Below are 21,222 nucleotides of genomic sequence, written 5' to 3'. Positions count from 1 at the left end.
TTGATCACTATATTTTGTTAGAGAAATTCCGGAGATACGGTATCTGCAGGATTCTACTTAGCTGGTTTGAGTCGTACTTAACGAATCGCAAAATGAATGTGGTTTTAGGATTATATCAGTCCCACACATTTGTTGCGACGTCAGGAGTACCACAGGGCTCCAATCTTGGGCCCTTGTTATTTGGAATATTCATAAACGATATTATTGAATGTTTCAAGTACTGTCAGTTCCAAATATATGCTGATGACCTAAAGATATACAGTAAGATCAATGACATATGTGATTCAATTCATATTCAAAGTGACTTGGATAGACTTTCTGATTGGTGCGATCTCAATAATTTAAAATTAAATCACTTGAAATGCAAAAGCATAACCTTCAGCAGAAAAATTAAACATGTTGAGTTCGATTATAGTATCAAAAACAACATTTTAGAAAAAGTAAATCAAATAAAAGATCTTGGCGTGATCGTACATTATAAATTAAGCTTTATACCTCATATTGACAATATAGTTAAAAATTCACTAAAATTGTTGGGATTCATAATCAGGAATACAAAGGCATTTAGAAAGTCTTCGACTAAACTAGCACTTTTTAATTCGCTAGTTCGAAGCAGACTTGAATACTGTTCTATTGCATGGAACTCATATTATCAAATACATACAAATAGGGTAGAGAGAGTCCAGAAGAAGTTCTTATGGCACCTAGCATACAAGGATAAAATACATAAAAAGGGACCTACACTGATCTTTTAAAATTTTATAAAGCATCATCACTGTCTGATCGCAGGGACTTAATTGATCTCTCTTTCCTAAAAAATGTTATAGATGGAGGGGTCGATTGCGAAAATCTGTTGAGTAGGGTTCAATTGGCGGTACCAAAGCGTAATGCTAGGTCACATGTTCTCAAAAAACTAACGTTCAGGCCTAGATTAACTAGACCAAACCTAGGCAGATCCGCCCCTTTGTATAGAATAGTTGTCACCTACAACAACTTGGTTAAAAGAGCTGGTATAGATATTTTTCAGCACTCTGCCCCATGTTTCAATAAAGAAATCAAAAAAATTATGAAAGTACTGCAAGATGGTTAGTCATTGTTCGTAGTTATTGTTTTATTCTTTAGTTTTTTCTTGGTTATTAAGTAAAAACATAGTTATTTTATTGTTTTATCAGCCTTTTGCTTGTGGCTTTAATTTGTAAAAATTTTATCAAAAATTGTTTTCAAAAGTTTTAGTTTAACAAAGGATGTATATAATACTATTAAGCATGTCGATTTAGCCTGTAAGTGGAGTATACAACATTATAAAATAATTTTTAAATGTATCTATAGATTAAAGTAGTTGTATGCACGTTGGCTTCCTAATAAATAAATAAAGTTTCATTCGGACTAGAGTTAAAAAAGCGTAGCCCAATGCATGGTTCAAGTAACATTTAATTCAACATTATTGTTTCTTTTTTACGATCAAACACGTAAATTCAAATATTTTTATTCAAACCCCGGCAGAAGTTGTTCTGTATATAATAAATAAAATAATATTTTTATATGAATTTGTCAATAATATAATATCATAACATCAACAATTACTTCGTAAAATATGCACCCTGCTGTCGTAATGAAATTGTTTCACAGCAGATCTGTCAAACCGTGCGTCAATAAATTCTCGCATAGAAATTATGTATGGACACATCAAAGGAAAAACAAATTTGTTGTTTTTATTTAATTTAGCAGCATTTTCCTATTTATTCACCTTTAAAGCCTTCTCTGGACTTCCACAAATAATTCAAAACCAAATTGGTCTAGCCGTTCTCGAGTTTTAGCGAGACTAACGAACAGCAATTCATTTTTATATATATAGATAGGATATAAAGTATCATATTGAAAGTCAAAAATAACCACCCATTCCAAAAGGCATGCCTCAGACCTGAGAAGAACGGTTGCTCTGAGAAACTCAGCGGGCTTATTTTTTCTTACCATCACATGTCATAAAAAAGTACCATTATATTTAAATATAACATTTTTAATTTTTCGATTTACTCTGAATTTGAAACAAACCTGTCTTACAGTGTATTATTTTAATAAGTTTCTAATAATATTTAAGTAATTAAATACACTTCTTTTTTACGTTACTATTGCATAAATTATATAATCATTTATACATTGAATCGTTATTTTTAAACAATACGGAAACGAATGTAACATTTAATGGTTTGCCAACGATATTGTTCGAGTACTTTTATGACTATTATGTTTTGTATTATGCCCTTATTATCTGTTAGTTGGAAACAGATGGATATACAGGTAAAGAGAATTAATATTATAATTAGTGTCGGAACTTTCAATATTTCACATTCTAATGAGCGCGCTCGCAACAGGCCGGTTGCAATAGACAATTAATAATTGATTAACTAATTAGTAATTACTAGTTTTGATTGCGAGTTAAGTAGGAATATTAATTACGTACTACATAATGTGACTAATGGTTAGGTAAGTGGTATTATACTATACTGTTAGATTTTAGGATAAAAAACCTAAAGTAGGTATGCATTCGATAGTTACAATAGACATTATCTTAATATATATAAATCACGTGACACGTTGTTTGTCCGTGATGAACTCCTAAACTAATGAACGGATTTTAATGGGGATTACTTCATGGAGTGCAGTTAAGTCCAACTTGAGAGATAGGATACTTTTTATTTCGATCTGGGATCCATAAATATTTTTATTTCCGATATTTGTTTTGTATAGACATATTTTCTGTGAGTGAATTTATTGACGCACGGTTTGACAGTTCTGCTGTAAAACAATTTCATTATAACAACAAGGAGCATACGTTACGAAATAATTCTTGATGTTCCGAAATATTATTGGCAAATTGCTTTAAAACAGTATTTTCTTTTTATTATCTACAGAACAACGTCAAACAGACAGACGTTGTATATATATATATATATAATGAAAATGGTCATTGTTTGAGGCTCAATCACGCCTAAACCACTGATCGTATCGACATGAAACTACCACCATTCGATGCGAACTTTATCCTAGACGATTCATGGCTACTTATTTTTTTAATTCCAACGTTCCTTAATTAGTTTATTTCCTTTTAAAATTCGTCTAGCGAAGCGGGTGGGAACGGCTAGTGCATATATATAGTTATAATCGCTATAGAATTTAAAATAATGTAACACAAAGTCTTTAAAAAAAGTTATGTAGAAAACTTTTGTTTTAGCATAATTAAAAAGTAATAAATTTTATTTAAAAAAGAATAGTATATAATTTAAGAAATCATATCGATATAACTCAATTGTACCTACCCGCGACAGGTTCTAATAAAATTTCTTGCAATGATTAAATAAGATTTCCGCTCAAAAAGACTACAGTGAAGTTACGAACAAATCGTCAATCAATGGTCAAATTGGAGAAAAATGCTTAAGAACCAAAGAGTATGTATAGCGAAGCAAGAGTAAGAGAGGAAGGGCTTTCATCTGACATTAGTTTACCGTCGTTCCTGATTACGAGAACTTACGAAGTTTAAGTGGTCAAATTCACGGGTGGCATGTCAGTTTCAAAAACATAAAATAATGTTCTAAATGAACCCCATACTAAGGATAAGGCTGCATGACAACTCGGTAAACTGAAGTTCCCCTAACACCTGGCCCATCACCACCTATCTATCTTACTAATAGGTGAAACTGTAACGCGTAACTCAGTTGCAATCTTAATATGCTCATTATACACCTACGAACCTGGAGCCCTATTACCAAAAGCGAAATACGAAGTTTCGGTTGATGGATCGTATATTTTCCTATTACGAAAGTATTTCGAATCCGAATATCGATACGAAGTTCGCGATTAGACATTTTGCCTTTCGCTTATCTAATTCCCAAATTCACTTGACATTATTATGATCGTAACTACAACTGCGCTTTATATGGTTATGTCTATGGTTCCGATACGAAATCCGTCCGCACTATTCGGTTCCGAAGTACTTTGGTAATAGGATTTAATTCGAAATTCGTCGTTCTTTCGTTTCGGACCGAAACTTCGGCTTTCGATTTTGGTAATAGACCTCCTGCGTCAACCGCTCGATGAAATTATGGTTTAGTGCGTCCCTGAATAAATAATTATATTACAATTTTCTTGTTTAAATGCAGAATTTTTTGTCATTGTGTGGTCACGATGATTGGATGAGGATTAAATACTGTAACCACTGAATCAAATTTATTTTAGCAAGCTGGTATTTAATGGTCACATAATTAAAAATTTTATAAAAATCGCGCACACTAAGTTATTTATTATGATTGTAAGCATTTATAACACGAGTACAAGAGTTAAAAATAGAATGTTGACAGAGATAAGACATATGAGAATAAACTATCAAAACCATTTTTTTTTTATTTCTTTTCAATATGTGTTCTTAACTATCCCCTTAACTAACAATGGTTTTGCATCTTTGCTGTTTAAGAACAGTAAGCAAGTCATTAATTTAGTATTAGATATGTTAGGTTTAGAATATTTAATTTATCTTTCATAATTCATAATGATTTTTTGTTCTTTTAAGCTTTAACTTAAATTATTTATTTATATTATTGGTAGTTAAAACGCGATTTGTAAGAATATTGTGAGGTCATCGGTGATCCACCGAAAATATTCCTTAAGTGACTAGTTAAAGTCAAAGTAAAATACTATTACTATTAAGTTCAGAAACAATTTCTTAAAACAGTTGCTCTTCTAAATCATTACAGCATAATAGTATTTTTTGAATTATTTGTCTCAATTTTATAACATAGATATAACCTATTATTTGTACTTAAGTGAAAAAAAAAAATCTTAAGAAATAAATCAAAAAAGAGTTAATTATAATGAATATAGTAGGAGTGAGTAATATCAATTTCTCAATATCTCTGACTGCAATCTCTGAAAGTTCCTTTATGTATTATTTTGTTTAACTCTATAAAAAAACTCTATAGAAACTATACAGTCACCTCTATACGAGATAACATGTGAACAGGAATACTGACCCACATATCGACGAGCGGCTGTGGAGACAATGAAGCCGGCGCAGAAGACACCGCCGAATCACCGTCCGACGGGGCCTCCTGTAACAATACACAATATTACTACACAATTTAGGTATAAAAATCTCGGTATAACTAGCCCATATTTTTTGTAGTCCTGACAAGCCTTAATGGCTTTTGTTATTGGTCACCCCTTGGTAAGCTTAAGCTTATTAGCCTGCGGCTATATTAAATTATCGGCAGTTGGCACTTTATTTTATGAAGATAAGGGAAGAGATGAGCAGGACGTTCAGGTGATGGTAATTGATACGCCCTTTTCACTGGCTACGGGGCCCTTCAGACCGAAACACAGTAATGCTTATACATTACTGCCTCACGGCAGAAATACGTGCCGTAGTGGTACTACAGTGAAACATAATATTAATATCAATGATTAATTTAAACTAAAAAGAAAATAACAAAAATAACCGTCCTTCTGGCGCAGTCGGGTAAAAAGCCGACTGTCATGTTCAATCACAATAACGATAACTTTAGTATTATCAAAATCGGCCAACAGTTCGGTTTCTAGAACATACATACATACGAAGAAACATACATAATATATAGAGTATAGACTCTTAACAAATTCCTGCATAACAAAATAAAAATTATATTCGACAAAAGGCGCATCATTGGAGAAAAGCGCGGGAGCGATCACAAAGCAAAAAGTGAATCCATTGATCCTTTAGTCACTGTTATTCTTACTTAAAAAATTGTTACTAATACCTGGTAGGCATCGGTTTAGCGAAATGAGTATGTATGGTACTGACCCTGTAAAACGTTTCCTTTCTATGTTGGATGTCGGTTTTCAGATCTGCTCTATTACTTTTCTCCTTTCCCTGTAACAAAAAACAAATAAACTTAATTTTTGTTCATTAAATAACCAATTTGTTTAAATACAGTACAGGTGCAGGCTTATTTTTTTTTATAATAATCTGGTTTTTGGTTACAGCGCCATCTACTACAACAGTTACGAACTGTTTCATTCAAGCAAGTGTAGTGTTGCAGTGCCACAGTTTATCAAGTTATCTATTGGTTTAAATATATTAAGTAGTATATAAAATTATAGGTGGCGCTAAATGAATAGTACATTTTACATTTGTGCTAAATTCTTTTCGGTAGGTCCGTAAAGTTGGCATTCTCCAGCCGATGTCTCTCAATAAATCATTTGCAAGCAATTGAAAGTTCTTTAATTAAAGTACATATTTTGTACAGCTATGAGTAATCATGTCGTGAAGGCGCTAATTCAATTTCAAACAGCAAAACCAGTTTTATTACAATAATTGAAGATGTCAAGATAAAACACGGAGCTTTCTAAAAGCTTAAATCGACTGAAAATTCTTGGCCACGGAGTCCATGGCTACGAAATACAATACAAATACAATATATTATGATGATCTGCGACAACAAAAAGAAGGAGGAAGTTCTCAATGCGACATTTTATGTACGATTTGAGATTTTTTGTTTTGAAAGGGTGAGCTCCCAGATCAGTGAGGATCAACATATTGTGGTTTTTTATGACATTAAGGGACGAGACTAACGGGACTGGACGTTTTTTTTTTTTATATGAGAGGGGGCAAACGGGCAAGAGGCTCACGGGATGGGGAGAGGTGAGGCAACCGCCCATGGACATCCGCAACAACAGGTGTGTCAAGAAATGCATTGCCGGCCTTTAAGGTGGGAGTATGCTTTTTTCTTGAAGGTCCCTAAGTCGTATCTGTTCGGGAAGACCGCTGCCGGTAGTTGATTCCACAAGTGGCTGTGCGATGCAAGAAATTTCGAAGAAAACGCGCGGTTGTGGAATGCCAGACGTCTACGTGATGCGCATGGTACTTTGCACGTAATGTCCGATGGTGGAATTCGGCCGCTGGAGACTTTTTAGTGGTGAACGCACAAACTTGTGTCTTCTTGGGGTTGAATTGGACTAAATTTTGTCGGCCCCATTCCGAGACTTTGCAAAGCATAGTCTCGATTTCAGGCACAAGTTTGATCCGGTTCTCGTCGACGCTATCCCGGGACATGTTGGCACGGCCGGTGTAGGAAGCATACGCCGTGCTGTCGTCTGCATAGCAATGAATATTGCTGATTGGACGTTGCTGTTACTATTTACCTATACCGACAGAAATCTATTCACACCGAAGGGTAAAAAGAGATAACTTTGGAACATAATGCAGCACCAGTATCAGTGGGAGGCTCCTTTTCACAGGATGCCGGCTAGTTTATGGATACCACAACGGCGGATATTTCTGCCGTGAAGCTACTGCTTATACGGCGCAGCATGTGTAAACATTACTGTGTTTCAGTCTGAACGGCGCCGCCGCTAGTGAAATTACTGGGCAAATGAGACTTAATATCTTATGTCTTAAGCTGACGAGCGCGATTGTGCGCTCAGAATTTTTGGGTCTTTCAAGAATCCTGAGTGGCACTAAATTATAATGTGAAGGGCGTATCAATAACGATCAGCTGAACGTCCTGCTCGTGTCGTCCCTATTTTTCATAAAAAAAACTATAATAATATTATTATGTAGAACAGATTGTATCACGACTGACCCTTCCTTATAAACTTTCCACTTTCGATATTCACCAATCAAGACGAATATAGGGTATGTTCCAATATGCACTGCGAGCACTGCACAGTGCTATCTCTGTAGAAAAATTCGTTCCGTTATGGACTACCAGTATACTGCCGCAGTACCCTAAGGAAATATATGAAGTCATTAATCGCCGCCATATTCTACTGTGAGCACTGGCGTTTTCGAGGTAAGGTACTCGCAGTACTTTGATCACGTGATCAGTCAAAACCACTCGAGTGCCTAACGTTTTACAATACAGTTTAATCCTTTAAAACTTTAATACACTCAATTGAATGCTGCGTCAAAAAATGCGGCTGACAGTATCCCGTATACTTGCGTTCCATTTTAAATAGTAACCAATATGACTGGCTATAAAGGAACGGCTTCACAGTATACTAAATTGACGTCACACTGTACTGTACTGGTCGCAGTGCATATCGGAACATACCCATAATGAATGATTTGATGACAAGAAAATATTAATGATTTGAGCGGTTAGCGACCATGTCTTCACATGGTACACTTCCTGTTGTACTTATATAGTAGCCAAGGCCAAAAAAAGTTTGAAAAAAAATTATCTGGAAGTTTTTAATTTTTGATTTTGTTAGTGTTGATATCAAATTTATATAAATTTATTAAAAATATGTGTCGACGCCAGATTTCCCTGTCGTCAACTGTATTAAATTAAATTTTATTATTATATCGAGTCATACATCTAAACCCATCAAATAGCTCAAATATTACTTCGTTTACCTACTCTGTCAATCATACTTCATCCTTCATCTATCTGTCAAATACAACATTCATTCATTCATTCTATTCTACTTCAACTACTTGCACACGACACCTGAACTACACAAGAAACTATAATTGTAATTCTGTTAAGACAGACGAAATATATATCTTTGAGAAGATATCAATATTTGTTTTGTTCTTCACGAACAATAGGATATCAAATCACTTATTGAAAAAATGGGTTATGTTTTAAAGTGATAACCCTCACTTCTGGGATTAATTACACAAATAAAACAAAATTTTATTAACGATGCTGGACTCGAACCCGCGACCTCTGGCGTTCCATGCGAATGCTCTTTCCAACTGAGCCAACCATTCGAGTGACGTATGGTTGATAAAAACTTGTACACTTTGTTCATTTATTTGCGCTCTTGTTGAAAGTCAAAATTACCACCCATTTGAAAATTTATGCCACAGACCTAAAAAGAAGTAAGAAACTCAGCGGACTTTTGTTTTTTGTTTTGTTTTTTATATAAAATTTCGATACAATCAAATTTATAATTGAAATATCCTTACGGTGGTCGATCCAGTCCCAATTTATGGTAACGATACCATTAGTTAAGAGAGTAATTTATGTTATAGCAACCTTTACTTCACATACTCCAATATCCATGCGAAATTCACTGATTATGTATTGCCATGCCGAGTTTTAAGAAAGTTTGCCTTGAATGCACTTTTCATTACGGTAACCAAGTCATAACGATCAAACAGTGCACTTTGGAAGTTGACCTTATAACCCCGCAGACACCTATAACTGCGAACTCTTACTTTACACTTATTTACTATTTAAGGCTTACTTAATAATTTAACATATACGAATAAGATAAACATTAATAAGTGCTACTATTTACATATCTAAATTAAAGGTATGCACATCATTACTAAACTAAAAACAAATAAAAAAATAATGAATTTACTACTAATTACCTACCTACTAATCTCTAGTTAAGGTTATTAATGACAAGGACACCTGCTTTTATAAAAGATATTTTTTTAAAAATAACATTTAAATGATCTATTATTTATGATAACATATTTTTATTGATTCCACTTTAGGAACACAGGTCTTATATAAATCCACCTAGGCATTATCGATTAATATATTTTATGTTGTTCACCTGAAAAATGATATTTACTGTGTTCAGTTTCAAAATATAGGTATTTTTGTAATTAAACATCTTTTGACGCGTTCGGTAAAAATTATCAGAGTAAATTAGGATGCGCGACCAAAACGACAACTAGACAATTCAATCAACTAGACCATTTGTATCATACTTCAGACCGAATTATAAACTACTAGCTGACCCGGAAAACGTTGTTTTGCCATATAAATTGTATTGATCTTGTGCTTGCTAGTTGATAAGAGATGGCGCTAGTTGTATTCATTAGTAACAATCACACTTCTTTTATATTTTGTATAATTCACACTATAGTTTTGTAAATTATAGCCTATTTGTTATTCTGGTGTGTAAGCTATATTATTGTAAAGTTTCATCAAAATCTATTCCGTAGATTTTGCGTTAAAGAAGTTCAAACATACATCCAGACATACAAACTTTCACATTCATAATATTAGTAGGATATATATATTATAATTACCGAGGGTATAAAAGAGGGATTCAGTCTCGTGCCAGATTTTGGCGAGACAACACGTCCTGAGGATGCCTTGTGTAGAGGCGAAACACGTGTCGAATTGCTTAAAAACAAATATTGGCGGAATTAACACTGAAGAAAACTTAAATCATTTGTTTATACATAATTATTTATGGATTTCCGCAAAGTAACGCCTACTTCAATAAATTTTCGAATTAAGTTAATTTTGCGGTACAATAATATTTTCATTGGTTGTATTTAATATATGTGTATTCTTTATTGAAACATCGTTCTTTTTATAAACGTAAAATAGCACAAGGAATATAAAAGTTTAACGGTTTTTGTTTTGTTACGCCAAAGAAGTACAAGTTTTGTCTTGTACCAATTGTCCAAGTAAGTTCTTGCGTGCCTAGATAAGTACTCTACACACATTTATCTATCCATTCGGTTATAAGATCTGTGTTTGCTAACCAACCACGTTGGCCATAAATAAGTATTTATCTATTTTTGAAGTAAAACCTCTTTAATCGCGACTTGGGGGTACTTCAGAATTTTTTTCTGACGGATCTAACGCTCAACTACTTCCGTCAGATTAAAAACCAGTTAAAACACTTTTTCAACCGATATAATATATATTATGTTTATAGTATATTGTACTTTAATGGTTTTAAATTGGTTTAAAAAATCAAATTTCATATTGCTCAGTGTTAATTTTGAAAATCTCCAAGTTTATAACTAATTATAAAGTTTATTTATTACTAAATTTTTCAGAAATTTTCTCACGTTGCCACATTCGTTAATTTTTATTTGGATTTTTTCTGCATTAGGACAGGAAAAGGGTTCGAGCCCATACAGCCCATAATCGTTAATAGATATTATGTGTTAATGAGAATATAACCTTTAATTTCTTAATCTCAATTATTTTATTTCATGCATGAAAATTTTGAAATTATAAAACGAATATAAAATGAAAATAATAATCAGGTAAATGAAATGGCGGAATCCCAAGAACATTGTACTCTTTCATCAATAAATAAGAATAAAAGAGAATATTTAGAACCCGATAATGACTTGACTTGAAAGTGTTTACTTTTTAATGAATAATAGATATCAATATAACATTATATCATTATTTGTAAAATCTAATATATAAAATTGTAGTTAAACTCCTTCGAACGGCTTGACCGATTCTCATGAAATTTTGAGTGCATCTTGGGTAGGTCTGAGTATCGGACAACATCTATTTTTCATCCCCCTAAATGTTAAGACAATTAAAGGTTTTTTACTTCCAATATTTTAGTAGATCGACACTGAATTACTTTACTTAAGTTAAACTAGCTATTTTGTGAAAATTGTTTCTTTTCATTACTTTTATACAATTAGAAATATATCCCTCCACATGTAGGCTTAAATTCTCTCTCTCTGGTGTGCTCCTGTCAATGTCATTCTTCATGTGTAACGTCATACTTGTTAGGCGGCGTACACATACTCGTACGTTAGGCCATGTACACATCATACATACAGTGTACAAAGCTTACATATATGTATCTGTTAATTATTATTAAGTTTTACTTTAATCGCGCGTAAATATACACGGACACACTTTTCTTGTGTTTTCTTCAATCTTGTTTTTATTTACTTTTATTATTTTAATTACTTAATGAATGATAAAATCTTACCACCCATTCTAAAACATATGGCTCAGACCTTGTAAGTATGATCGCAAACGGTCTGTGAAAAGCCTTCGCTTATGTTAACCTCTTACGAAAAGAAAAAAACAGATATTTCGATAAGATATTTGATATTCAATGAAGTAATACTATTAGCAAATAGATGATCAAGTAAACATTGAGTGAACGATATAGATTCTATTCTCGTACAAACCGCATTCCCATCTCACTGACGAAAGTGACTACGCGTTCCGAATTAAATTACAATTTGCAAATACTTTCACTATTATTGCTCTCAATTATTGGCGATAAGAACCTCAATTTAATCTATTATTATAAGTAATAATATTTCTAGCAATTCTAGGAAATTTCTTTAGTACTGAGAAAGTTTCTATTAACACACCATGGATGTAAAGAGACCGTGGGTAACAGAATTGTCAATGCGGGAACCATAGAAACTCCACAACATCCTCAAAAGTCTGGGAGTTTCGGAATCCGAATTAGTTGCAACAAAAAAGCATTTCACACATAATGGTTAAATGCAATTAAATTTTTTATACTCTTTTAGGTACGTTTCATATGAACTGTAAACTTTCTTGGAACAAAAATTCCTATTTCACACACACTGTAATATTGACTTACTTTTACACAAATTATGTGCCCCAAACTAGGCATAGCCTGTACTATGGGTACAAGATAAAAGTGAAGTATGCATTTATTCATGACATCACAAAACATATATACATAGTTAAATTAACAAATAAAAAATACGGCGTCATGAAAAGGACACCCACTCAGTATTTTTGGAAATGATTTCCAGTTCTGATTTTCAGTAGGTACCTACCAAGTCGACTTGTTGACAGTAGCTGTAGACAACACGGTTCCTTTTGTAATAGGTCTTAAAAGTGACCATCCAAAAATAGTAGAAAAATAAAAGAAACTAAAAGATTGAATTGGAAAGCGAGTTTAAAAATATTTTTATTTTAATTTTTATTAAATAGGACATATTTTGATTTTTTATTTTATTTATTCATGCTGTTTATTTTTGATTTTATGCCTCTGAACATTTTTGTTTTTCTAATAGAAAAGATTTATTAACGATATATTTAATACAATATACTTACTTAAACATACATGACTCGGAAACAAACATCGATATTCATATAAATGCTTGCAACTACTGGAATTCGAAGCCGGGACCTCTAGCTCAGTAGGCAGAGTCACTAACCACTAGTTATATTATGTTCATAACGTTTAAAAACCTTGGCTCGCAAGGGAAACGGCTCGTGTCCGGGACTGTCTAGGATAATTCATGCTTAATTTTGTGCAATCAGGTGCCGGCCAAAGTATTCCCTAACTGACTAAAGGTAACGTTAGGAGATTACAGTAAGTTAACCTACTGACAAGTAGGCTCATTTCCCAGATTTCTGGGATTGCATATGTATTATCTACATCCAGGCTGCGGTTTTCGTTTAACATGTTTAATTTCAACACTACCCAGTCTTCCATAAAAAGGTGCTGTTAGAAGTTAATTTCTTTTTCTGTTGCATTTAATATTTTGTACTGAAGTTTGTATATATATAATTACCGATATTAAAATCGCGATACAAAAGTAACTGTTGATCGTAGATGAGTGAAAATTTGAAGTTGTATGTATTTTTTAATGATGACTCATAATCAAACAAATTTAAAAAAAAATGTAAAAAAAAAATAGTGTGTACCCTTAACATTTAGGCGGATGAAAAATAGATGTTGTCCGATTCTCAGACCTACGCAATATGCACTCAAAATTTCATGAGAATCGGTCAAGCCGTTTCGAAGGAGTTTAACTACAAACACCGCGACATGAGAATTTTATATAGTCAATCTGTGTACACGTTAATATATTTAGAAATATAAGTCTCATTTTAAGTGATACTATTAAGACTTTTAAAGGTCGTTTTCAACACGTATTTTCTCCGTGGGGAAATTCTTCATTACCAATCTTAAGGATTATTTCAGGGACTCCAAATTATCATAGCGATCAGAGCATACCATACTCTATGTATAGAGGTGACTATTAACCACTATTCAGCAGATAAAGAGAATAAAGATATGTCTTCCTCTCTGATGCAATCAGAAACGTTTGTGGTAAATGTGGTGGTTTGTAGAACGAATTTTATGCCAATGTTGTGGTTAAAAAGCTTAACCACCAACGCGAATACTGTTTACTTATTAATACCAAAAACATACTCCTTAACTTATCTGTCAAGATTAAAATGTAATTAAATCGCCCTTATGTAAACAATTTGTTATGTTTATAAAGTTATAACCCCCACTTCCAGGATTAATAACTATATATAAATAAAATTTGAAAACATATTTTTATGAACGATGCGGGCCTGGGTTTACTAGAAGTGAGGGTTATCACTTTAAAAACATAATAAATTGTTTAGATTTGCAAGAGCGACATCTCAAGTCAATTTCCTAATATGCAAATATTGGGGTTGAGCAGGTTATCAACTGTAAAGTAGATCCTGTAGATGAAGCCACAACATGAGAGTTGAACAAAGCATACAAGATTTTATAAACGATATGTCGCTGGAACGTTAGCTCAGTTGGAAGAGCACTCGCACGGAACGCGAGAGGTCGTGGGTTCGAGTCCAGCATCGTTCATTAAATTTTGTTTTAAAATTTTATTCGCCCTTATGTAGTCAAAACAGAAGATAAATATCAACATATCTTCATTATTCAAATTCATTATTCAAAATTTACAGTTTGTTGCAGATTCTGCCTTGAGGATAATGAAACGCCTATTCATCTACTCTGCGACTGCGGCCCACTAATGCATAAGCGTAACACAATCTTTGGCGACTACTTCGTGCCACCAGATGGTGTTAGTAACACTCTCGTCAAGAAGTTACTGCGGTTCGTAAAGGCGGCAGGGCATGACGACGAGCTATAGTATGAGTGGCGAACACAATAGTTCATTTGGACGCGGTGTTACTAGAAATCATTGGGACTAGATGAAAACCCTCTTCAAATAATAATAATAATAATAGTTTAATATTGTAATGTTTCCCAAATAATTTAATGTTTGTCAATTTTTTCTGAATTTTCAATAGGAGGAAACCAGCCTTTTTAAGAATATTCAATAGTATAGCAATTGCAGCAAAGTATGTCCTTGGAGTCAGTACCTAGATCAGCAGTTCAATCTCGTTCATCGTTCCAGTTCCCACAGATTGTTAGGAAGTGAGCTGTGATTTATACGAGCCGATCGACTGTGGATCACAAATCAATCACGCCAACTAGATTCAATATAGTCTAGGTAAATATACGAATGGCCAGGAAATTTGTTGATCCATTGATCCACCATTTAATCGATTTATTTATTTATTTATTTAATGGTTTCCAAACAACATAGATGTACTAACAATTTGTTATGTACCCTAACTTCTTAATAGAAAAATAAAATGTGAAAACAAAATTTATGAACGATGCGGGACTCGAACTGAAGCTACAACCTGAGAGTTGAACAAATCATACAAGATTTTATTAAGAAACGTCACTCGAATGTTTGGCTCAGTTGAAAGAGCACTCCCACGGAACGCGAGAGGTCGTGGGTACGAGACGCATAGTTCATAAGATTTTGTTTTTAAATTTTATTTGTTTACATGTATTAAACTTTACAAAATAACGGTACCTACTTAAAGTAGATTATGATTAACATTTTTTTTTATGAAAATAAGGGACGAGACGAGCCGGACGTTCAGCTGTGCAGCTCAGGATTCTTCAAAATCCCAAAAACTGCTTCACGGCAGAAATAGGCGCCGTTGTGGTATCCATAATCTAGCCGGCATCCTGTGCAAAGGAGCCGTAAACCACAGTAGACAGTCAGTAGTCTACTGTGCTAAAACTATAGATATAACACATGATACCTGTGTATCCTTCAAACCAACCCAAGCTCTCGCTCTTAGAAAACTTTTAGTACCCGATCTGATGTATATATAATGAACTTGCTCCACATCAACCAGTTATTGCACACAATATTTGCAATCTCATATGAATACTGCATGAAACGAATTACATTTGATATGTTAATATGATCCCAATTGCGAAAACTATTGTGACGAAAATGGCGTGTACTTAGATCATAATGTCGCTTATTTAGTTACTAACTTTATTCAAAGGAACTATGACCCCTTACAGACTCAGCCCTTCACTTTTAGAGGCCCTATATTCGCAGACAGATCTGCATAATGTGTTTTGATTGAACTTTCCGAAGGTTTTCTACCTCGTTATATCTATTTTATATGTTAAATATATGAGAATTCACATGACTTTTCATAGCCCTTAACAAAATAAAACTTAATATTATAAACTATAACTATAAACTTTAACTATAAAATTGAGAACCTCCCTCTTTTTGAAGTCGGTTCAAAAACCAATATGGTTCGACACTTCCTAATATGCAAATAAGAATTTATTGAATGAACTCCATAAGCGCATTAACATAAGAATATTTATAAGGCAATAAATAAGAATCTATTCTTCAACAGCGACAAGTCGCCCACGGGCTACATGGGCAGGTTTGCTTTCCCATGTTATTAGGTTAAAAGCCACGCCACCAGTACACGGCGTCGAAGCGGGTGGCCTCAATAAATTGACGCTGCTCTCGGGCAGGCGGCATTCGTTTCATTTTATTAACAATATCAATAAAATCGTAATCAATGGAAGGCGAGAAAAAAAAATCCGAATCTTCCGGTATTGTTAGGATATATATTGAAGTTATACTTCTTTAGACGCGTTATGAAAAAATGATAAGTGAAATTTTAAGATGCGCGCGCATCACTATATACAAAACTAACAGAGTGAAGTTGGTTCCTAAAATTTTCTGACGTTTGCGTCAATAGTTATTTTTTCGGTTTCTTCGTCTATTATTAGGACAGGCAAAGGGTTCAAGCCCATACAGCCGTATTCATTATTTAATAATTAACTGTCAAAGCCATCTTTACAGGGTTACATAATTTTTCTTTCTAAAACCGTAAAATAGCACGAGGAATAAGTCATTTAAAAGCCAAAGAAGTATAACTTATTGCGTGCATACATAAGTACACACACACTATTTTATATGATGGAGGTGAACCAAGTTGGGGGGACAAACATACGTAAAATAAGCATATCTAGTAATCATCGCGACCTATAATCTCTCGCATCAGAAGAATACCAGGAGCATTGCCAGTCTTTAAGGGTACGCGCTTTTTTTAATGAGATTAATGCCGCATCATGACACACTTACGGTCGTTTCCAATATACTATCTACAGATACAGATAAATTACTACCTTCTATTGTCAGTAATTAGCTGTCAATATTCTCAAGCTGTCCCAATAAACTCAATAAGTCATTCTTATCGCCTTATATTTGGACGCGTGAATTGCAATTTCCATACAAACTTCTATCGCTGTTAAGCTGTACGTCGCGTCGTCCCATTGACAGACAGCGTGTACCGATTAGGTGAGTTACCGTCGATAAGTTTATTGGGATACGAAAGTGGTTGGTATTGAATACATAGCCATCGAGCTCGTGAAGCTACTAGGTGAACATCAGCAAAGAAGAGAAATTAATCTGTTTTAAAGAGTTGATGGATGCCAAGTCTCGTGCATCCTGACGTTATGCCGCCTTCGACGTATACTTCATTGGTACCAAGTTAACATAAATGAACTGATATAAAAAAGAAACTACGTGTCATCCTGACAACATGTACCAGGGTATCATATTTGGTTCAGAGGCGAGCTTATTATTACTTTGTTTATAAGTTGTAGCGTCTCTTGCGATCGTGCTTCTATTATTACCAGTTATTATTGCCTTTTTAGCACAGGGTGCCGGGTAGATGCTTACTACACCACCGGCATTTACTGCCGCTCAACAGTGCAAGCACGTCGCACAAAACGTCAATAAGAGCAAGGTGATGAGCGTAATTGTAATGATGGAGGCGATGGCTGGCCCATGCGTCATGCTCGTGAACGGGCGCTGCTTGTGGTGGCGGGATGATCCTGTTGCCGGAGGCTCGGTTTCAGATTCTTTATATATATATTTATATATAATCGGTAATAAAATGCTCACAGAATACCTTTATTCATTTGCGACTGTACTCAATAACTTTTGTATTAATTTACATTTACTTTTTTGAATTACTCGTGTAAGGCATTGACTATATTTCGACGTTTGAGTATGATTGTTACATTACTTTACATATTATATTGTAATTGAAATGATTTGTAAAATGATGAAAATGTAAATATTGATTTAAAAGAGTGGCAATGAGTTTCTTGCCACTTCTTCTCATAAGCTCAACCCTTTACGGAATGGCGGTAAATTCAATTATAAAAATCTTTTTTGTGATATTCATAAGTGTCATTTCCGTGACCTACATGAATAAAGTGATTTTGATTTGATTTGATACTGATTGGTTATCATGAAGAGTCCTTAGCAGCACTGCATTGTAATAAGGGGGAGCGAATCACTTGCCATCAGGCGTTTATTTTGCTCGTATAAACGTCATGCTAGTCTCCTCACATTTTTAGGGTTCCGTAGCCTAATGGCAAAAAACGGAACCCTTATAGATTCGTCATGTCTGTGTGTCTGTTCGTGTATATCACAGCTACTTTTTTCCAATACTATAAGAACTATACTGTTGAAACTTGGTATGTAGAAGTATTCTGTGAACCGCTTCAACATTTTCACACAAAAATAGAAAAAAAAACATTAAATAGGGGTTCGAATTGAAACTTAAAAATAAATGATGTACCTTATACCATGCAAACTTCCTTCGAAAATTGGTTTGAACGAGATCTAGTAAGAATTTTTTTATTACGTATAAATGATGAGAGCTCATTTGCACTGTATGATTTTGAGCAAAGCTTTTTGCCTTTTTCATTTAAATAATTTAATTATATTTGTTACTTGCTGAGCCCTAGAACCTTCATGGGCGAGAGCGACTAGTACTTGACTGCTATTTATAAAAAAAATAACCACTGTATTGCTAAGAATTAACCATTGTCGATTGCCCTAATAAATTGACTTCTTAAAAACTCAACTGAAGACTTAACATAGAGTACGTAAACAAAACGTAGTAATAATTAATTAATGTTCTGTTGTAAGAGGTAACTTGATATGTAGCCTGACATGTAAGGAAACCGGATCCCTCGCGAAGCCTCCCGATGAAATCTCAACGAAGCCTTACAATCGATCATAAGAACCGCAACACTTGCACCTGAGAATTTTCTTTCTCATCGGAAATTCGTAACTATATCTCACCGATTTAGGCTTATTATTACGCCGTTCGGTTTGAAAGCTCGATTGCAGTGGGGCCACCATATTGACGGATTGGCGAATAGGCTTAGTTCTGCAGCATATGCGGTTAAGAAAATTAGACGGTTAACTGACATAGATACGGCGAGATTAGTATACTTTAGTTATTTTCATAGTAATATGTCCTATATTGTTATGGGGCAGTGCGGCCGATATTAGTATTATCTTTGTGCTGCAAAAGAGGGCTATTCGCTCGAATTATAACCAAGGTCCTAGAGAATCATTGAGAGAAAAATTTAAAGAAATAAACATTTTGACTGTTGCTTCTCAACACATTTTTGATAATGTTCTGTATGTTCATAAGCACATTGAGGATTTTTCTAGAAACTGTGACATTCATAATGTTAACACGAGGAACAAACATAAACTTTTTATGCCTACTACTCGGTTGGGTCTAGTTAGTAAGTCTTTTGTTGGGCGATGTATATGCTTCTACAATATGATCCCAGAAAATGTACAAAACAAATGTGTTACGAAATTTAAAAGAATTGTTAAAAAACGTGTGTGTGGGAAAGGTTATTATAGCATAAACGATTTTCTTAATGACACCACGGACTGGGAATAAAGCGAACACCCTCAGGCTCTTTAATTATGAATGTTTATTGTACGATATATTATAGTACGTACCGTAGTACCATATTTTATATTTAAAAAAAAAGCCCGCTGAGTTTCTTGCGCCCATTCTTCTCAGGTCTCAGGCAGTCTCTTTTGAATGAGTGTTAGTTTTTGACGTTCAATAAGTGATTTTAAATCCTATTTTGAATAAAAATATTGGAATTTGAATTTGAAAGGATTTTTTTTTCTATTTGAGCATTTCCAAATTTTTCAAAAATTAAATTAAATTTGAAGTGGCTATGTATAATAAGCCCACTGCCACTTCAGTTTCGCAATCATTTCGACTATGTCGGTAACTTTGGTTCTTCTACGGATCTCCTCATTTCTGATTCGATCTCGCAGGGAAACTCCGAGCATAGCCCTCTCCATTGCCCTCTGAGTGACCATGAGCTTTCTCATAAGGCCCATAGTTAGCGACCACGTCTGCGTACCGTAAGTCATCACTGGCAACACACACTGGTTGAAAACCTTCGGCTTCAGTCAATGTGGTATTTGGGACGAGAAGATTTTACGGAGCTTCCCGAACGCAGCCCATCCGAGTTGGATTCGACGAGTGACCTCTTTCGCAAAGACCTGAGAATAGCAAGGAACTTAAAGGGCCTTTATTGTATTTTCCAAAGTCAAAATACAATGCAATTATAATTAACATCCTGTTTAATAAAAAACTACTTTTGTGTAATTTATAAATAGTGATCTACCCTTACTTGTTTCGTTTATCATAATGTCATCAAAAGCTTTCGCAAATAATAATAATAATACAGCTTTATTTTTTCCGAATCATTTTTTGCATTTTGTTTTTGTATAAATAAGATTTAAACTTAAATTAAAACAGTTTTATTCTAAAGTAAACTAAGTTAGTACAATTAATACTAATTATTGGTTTAAATCGGATCCCTTTCGGGTAAAAGCCTCCTCCATATTTTTCCATTGTTCTCTATCCTGTCATGTTTTCATCCATTCCTTTCCCGCTATCTGTTTTATGTCATCGACCCACCGTCCCTTGGGTCTTCCGACTTGTCTTATTCCTAACGGCCCCTTCGATTTTGTTATCTTTAGTGTCCATCTTTTGTCTTTTACTCTGCAGATATGTCCAACCCACTGCCATTTTTGTTTTAAAGCATATTCAAGAGCATCTGACAGCTTGTTCTTTTTTTCTTATAATTTCGCTTTTATTTTTTTTGTTTTTTTTCAGCTTAAGGATCCTTCGTTCCATTGCTCTTTGTGTTGATGTAATTTTGTTTTTTATTTTATTTGTGTTAACGTTTGACTTCCTTAGCAGAAGGCATGTATCCATCACAATCTTTTTTGTGCCAAGCTGTAATGTCCTTTGAGAAATTCTTTTTATTTTAAATGTATTTCGCAAATAACAACCTAAAATTACTTGTATAAGCAAAATTTGGATATTATGTTATCAATCAATTATTTTCACTGTATCATTTTAAGTTTAGATTATCAATGACTCAATTAGTTTATTTGTATTGATCATCAATACAAAGAAACTAGTTGTTTTTTTTGTTTGTTTATACAACAGCTAGCTACTTTAAATTACATAACATTTGGCATAT

The 21,222-nt window shown here is 34.0% G+C and overlaps 1 protein-coding gene across 1 annotated transcript in view; it reads right to left on the bottom strand.

Moving 5' to 3' along the window:
- Positions 1–21,222, bottom strand: part of LOC126974325 (rootletin) — a 201,031-nt gene that overhangs the window by 33,593 nt on the left and 146,216 nt on the right. Inside the window, exons 6-7 of the mRNA XM_050821783.1 lie at positions 5,831–5,899; positions 5,025–5,102 (exon numbers count right to left, since the gene is read on the bottom strand). Coding sequence (XP_050677740.1) covers positions 5,025–5,102; positions 5,831–5,899 — 147 coding nt within the window. The remainder of the gene's footprint in view (positions 1–5,024; positions 5,103–5,830; positions 5,900–21,222) is intronic.

The sequence above is a fragment of the Leptidea sinapis genome, chromosome 32 (genome assembly GCF_905404315.1).
Source record: "Leptidea sinapis chromosome 32, ilLepSina1.1, whole genome shotgun sequence".
Lineage (NCBI taxonomy): Eukaryota > Metazoa > Arthropoda > Insecta > Lepidoptera > Pieridae > Leptidea > Leptidea sinapis.
This window is presented reverse-complemented; position numbering and strand designations above follow the sequence as displayed.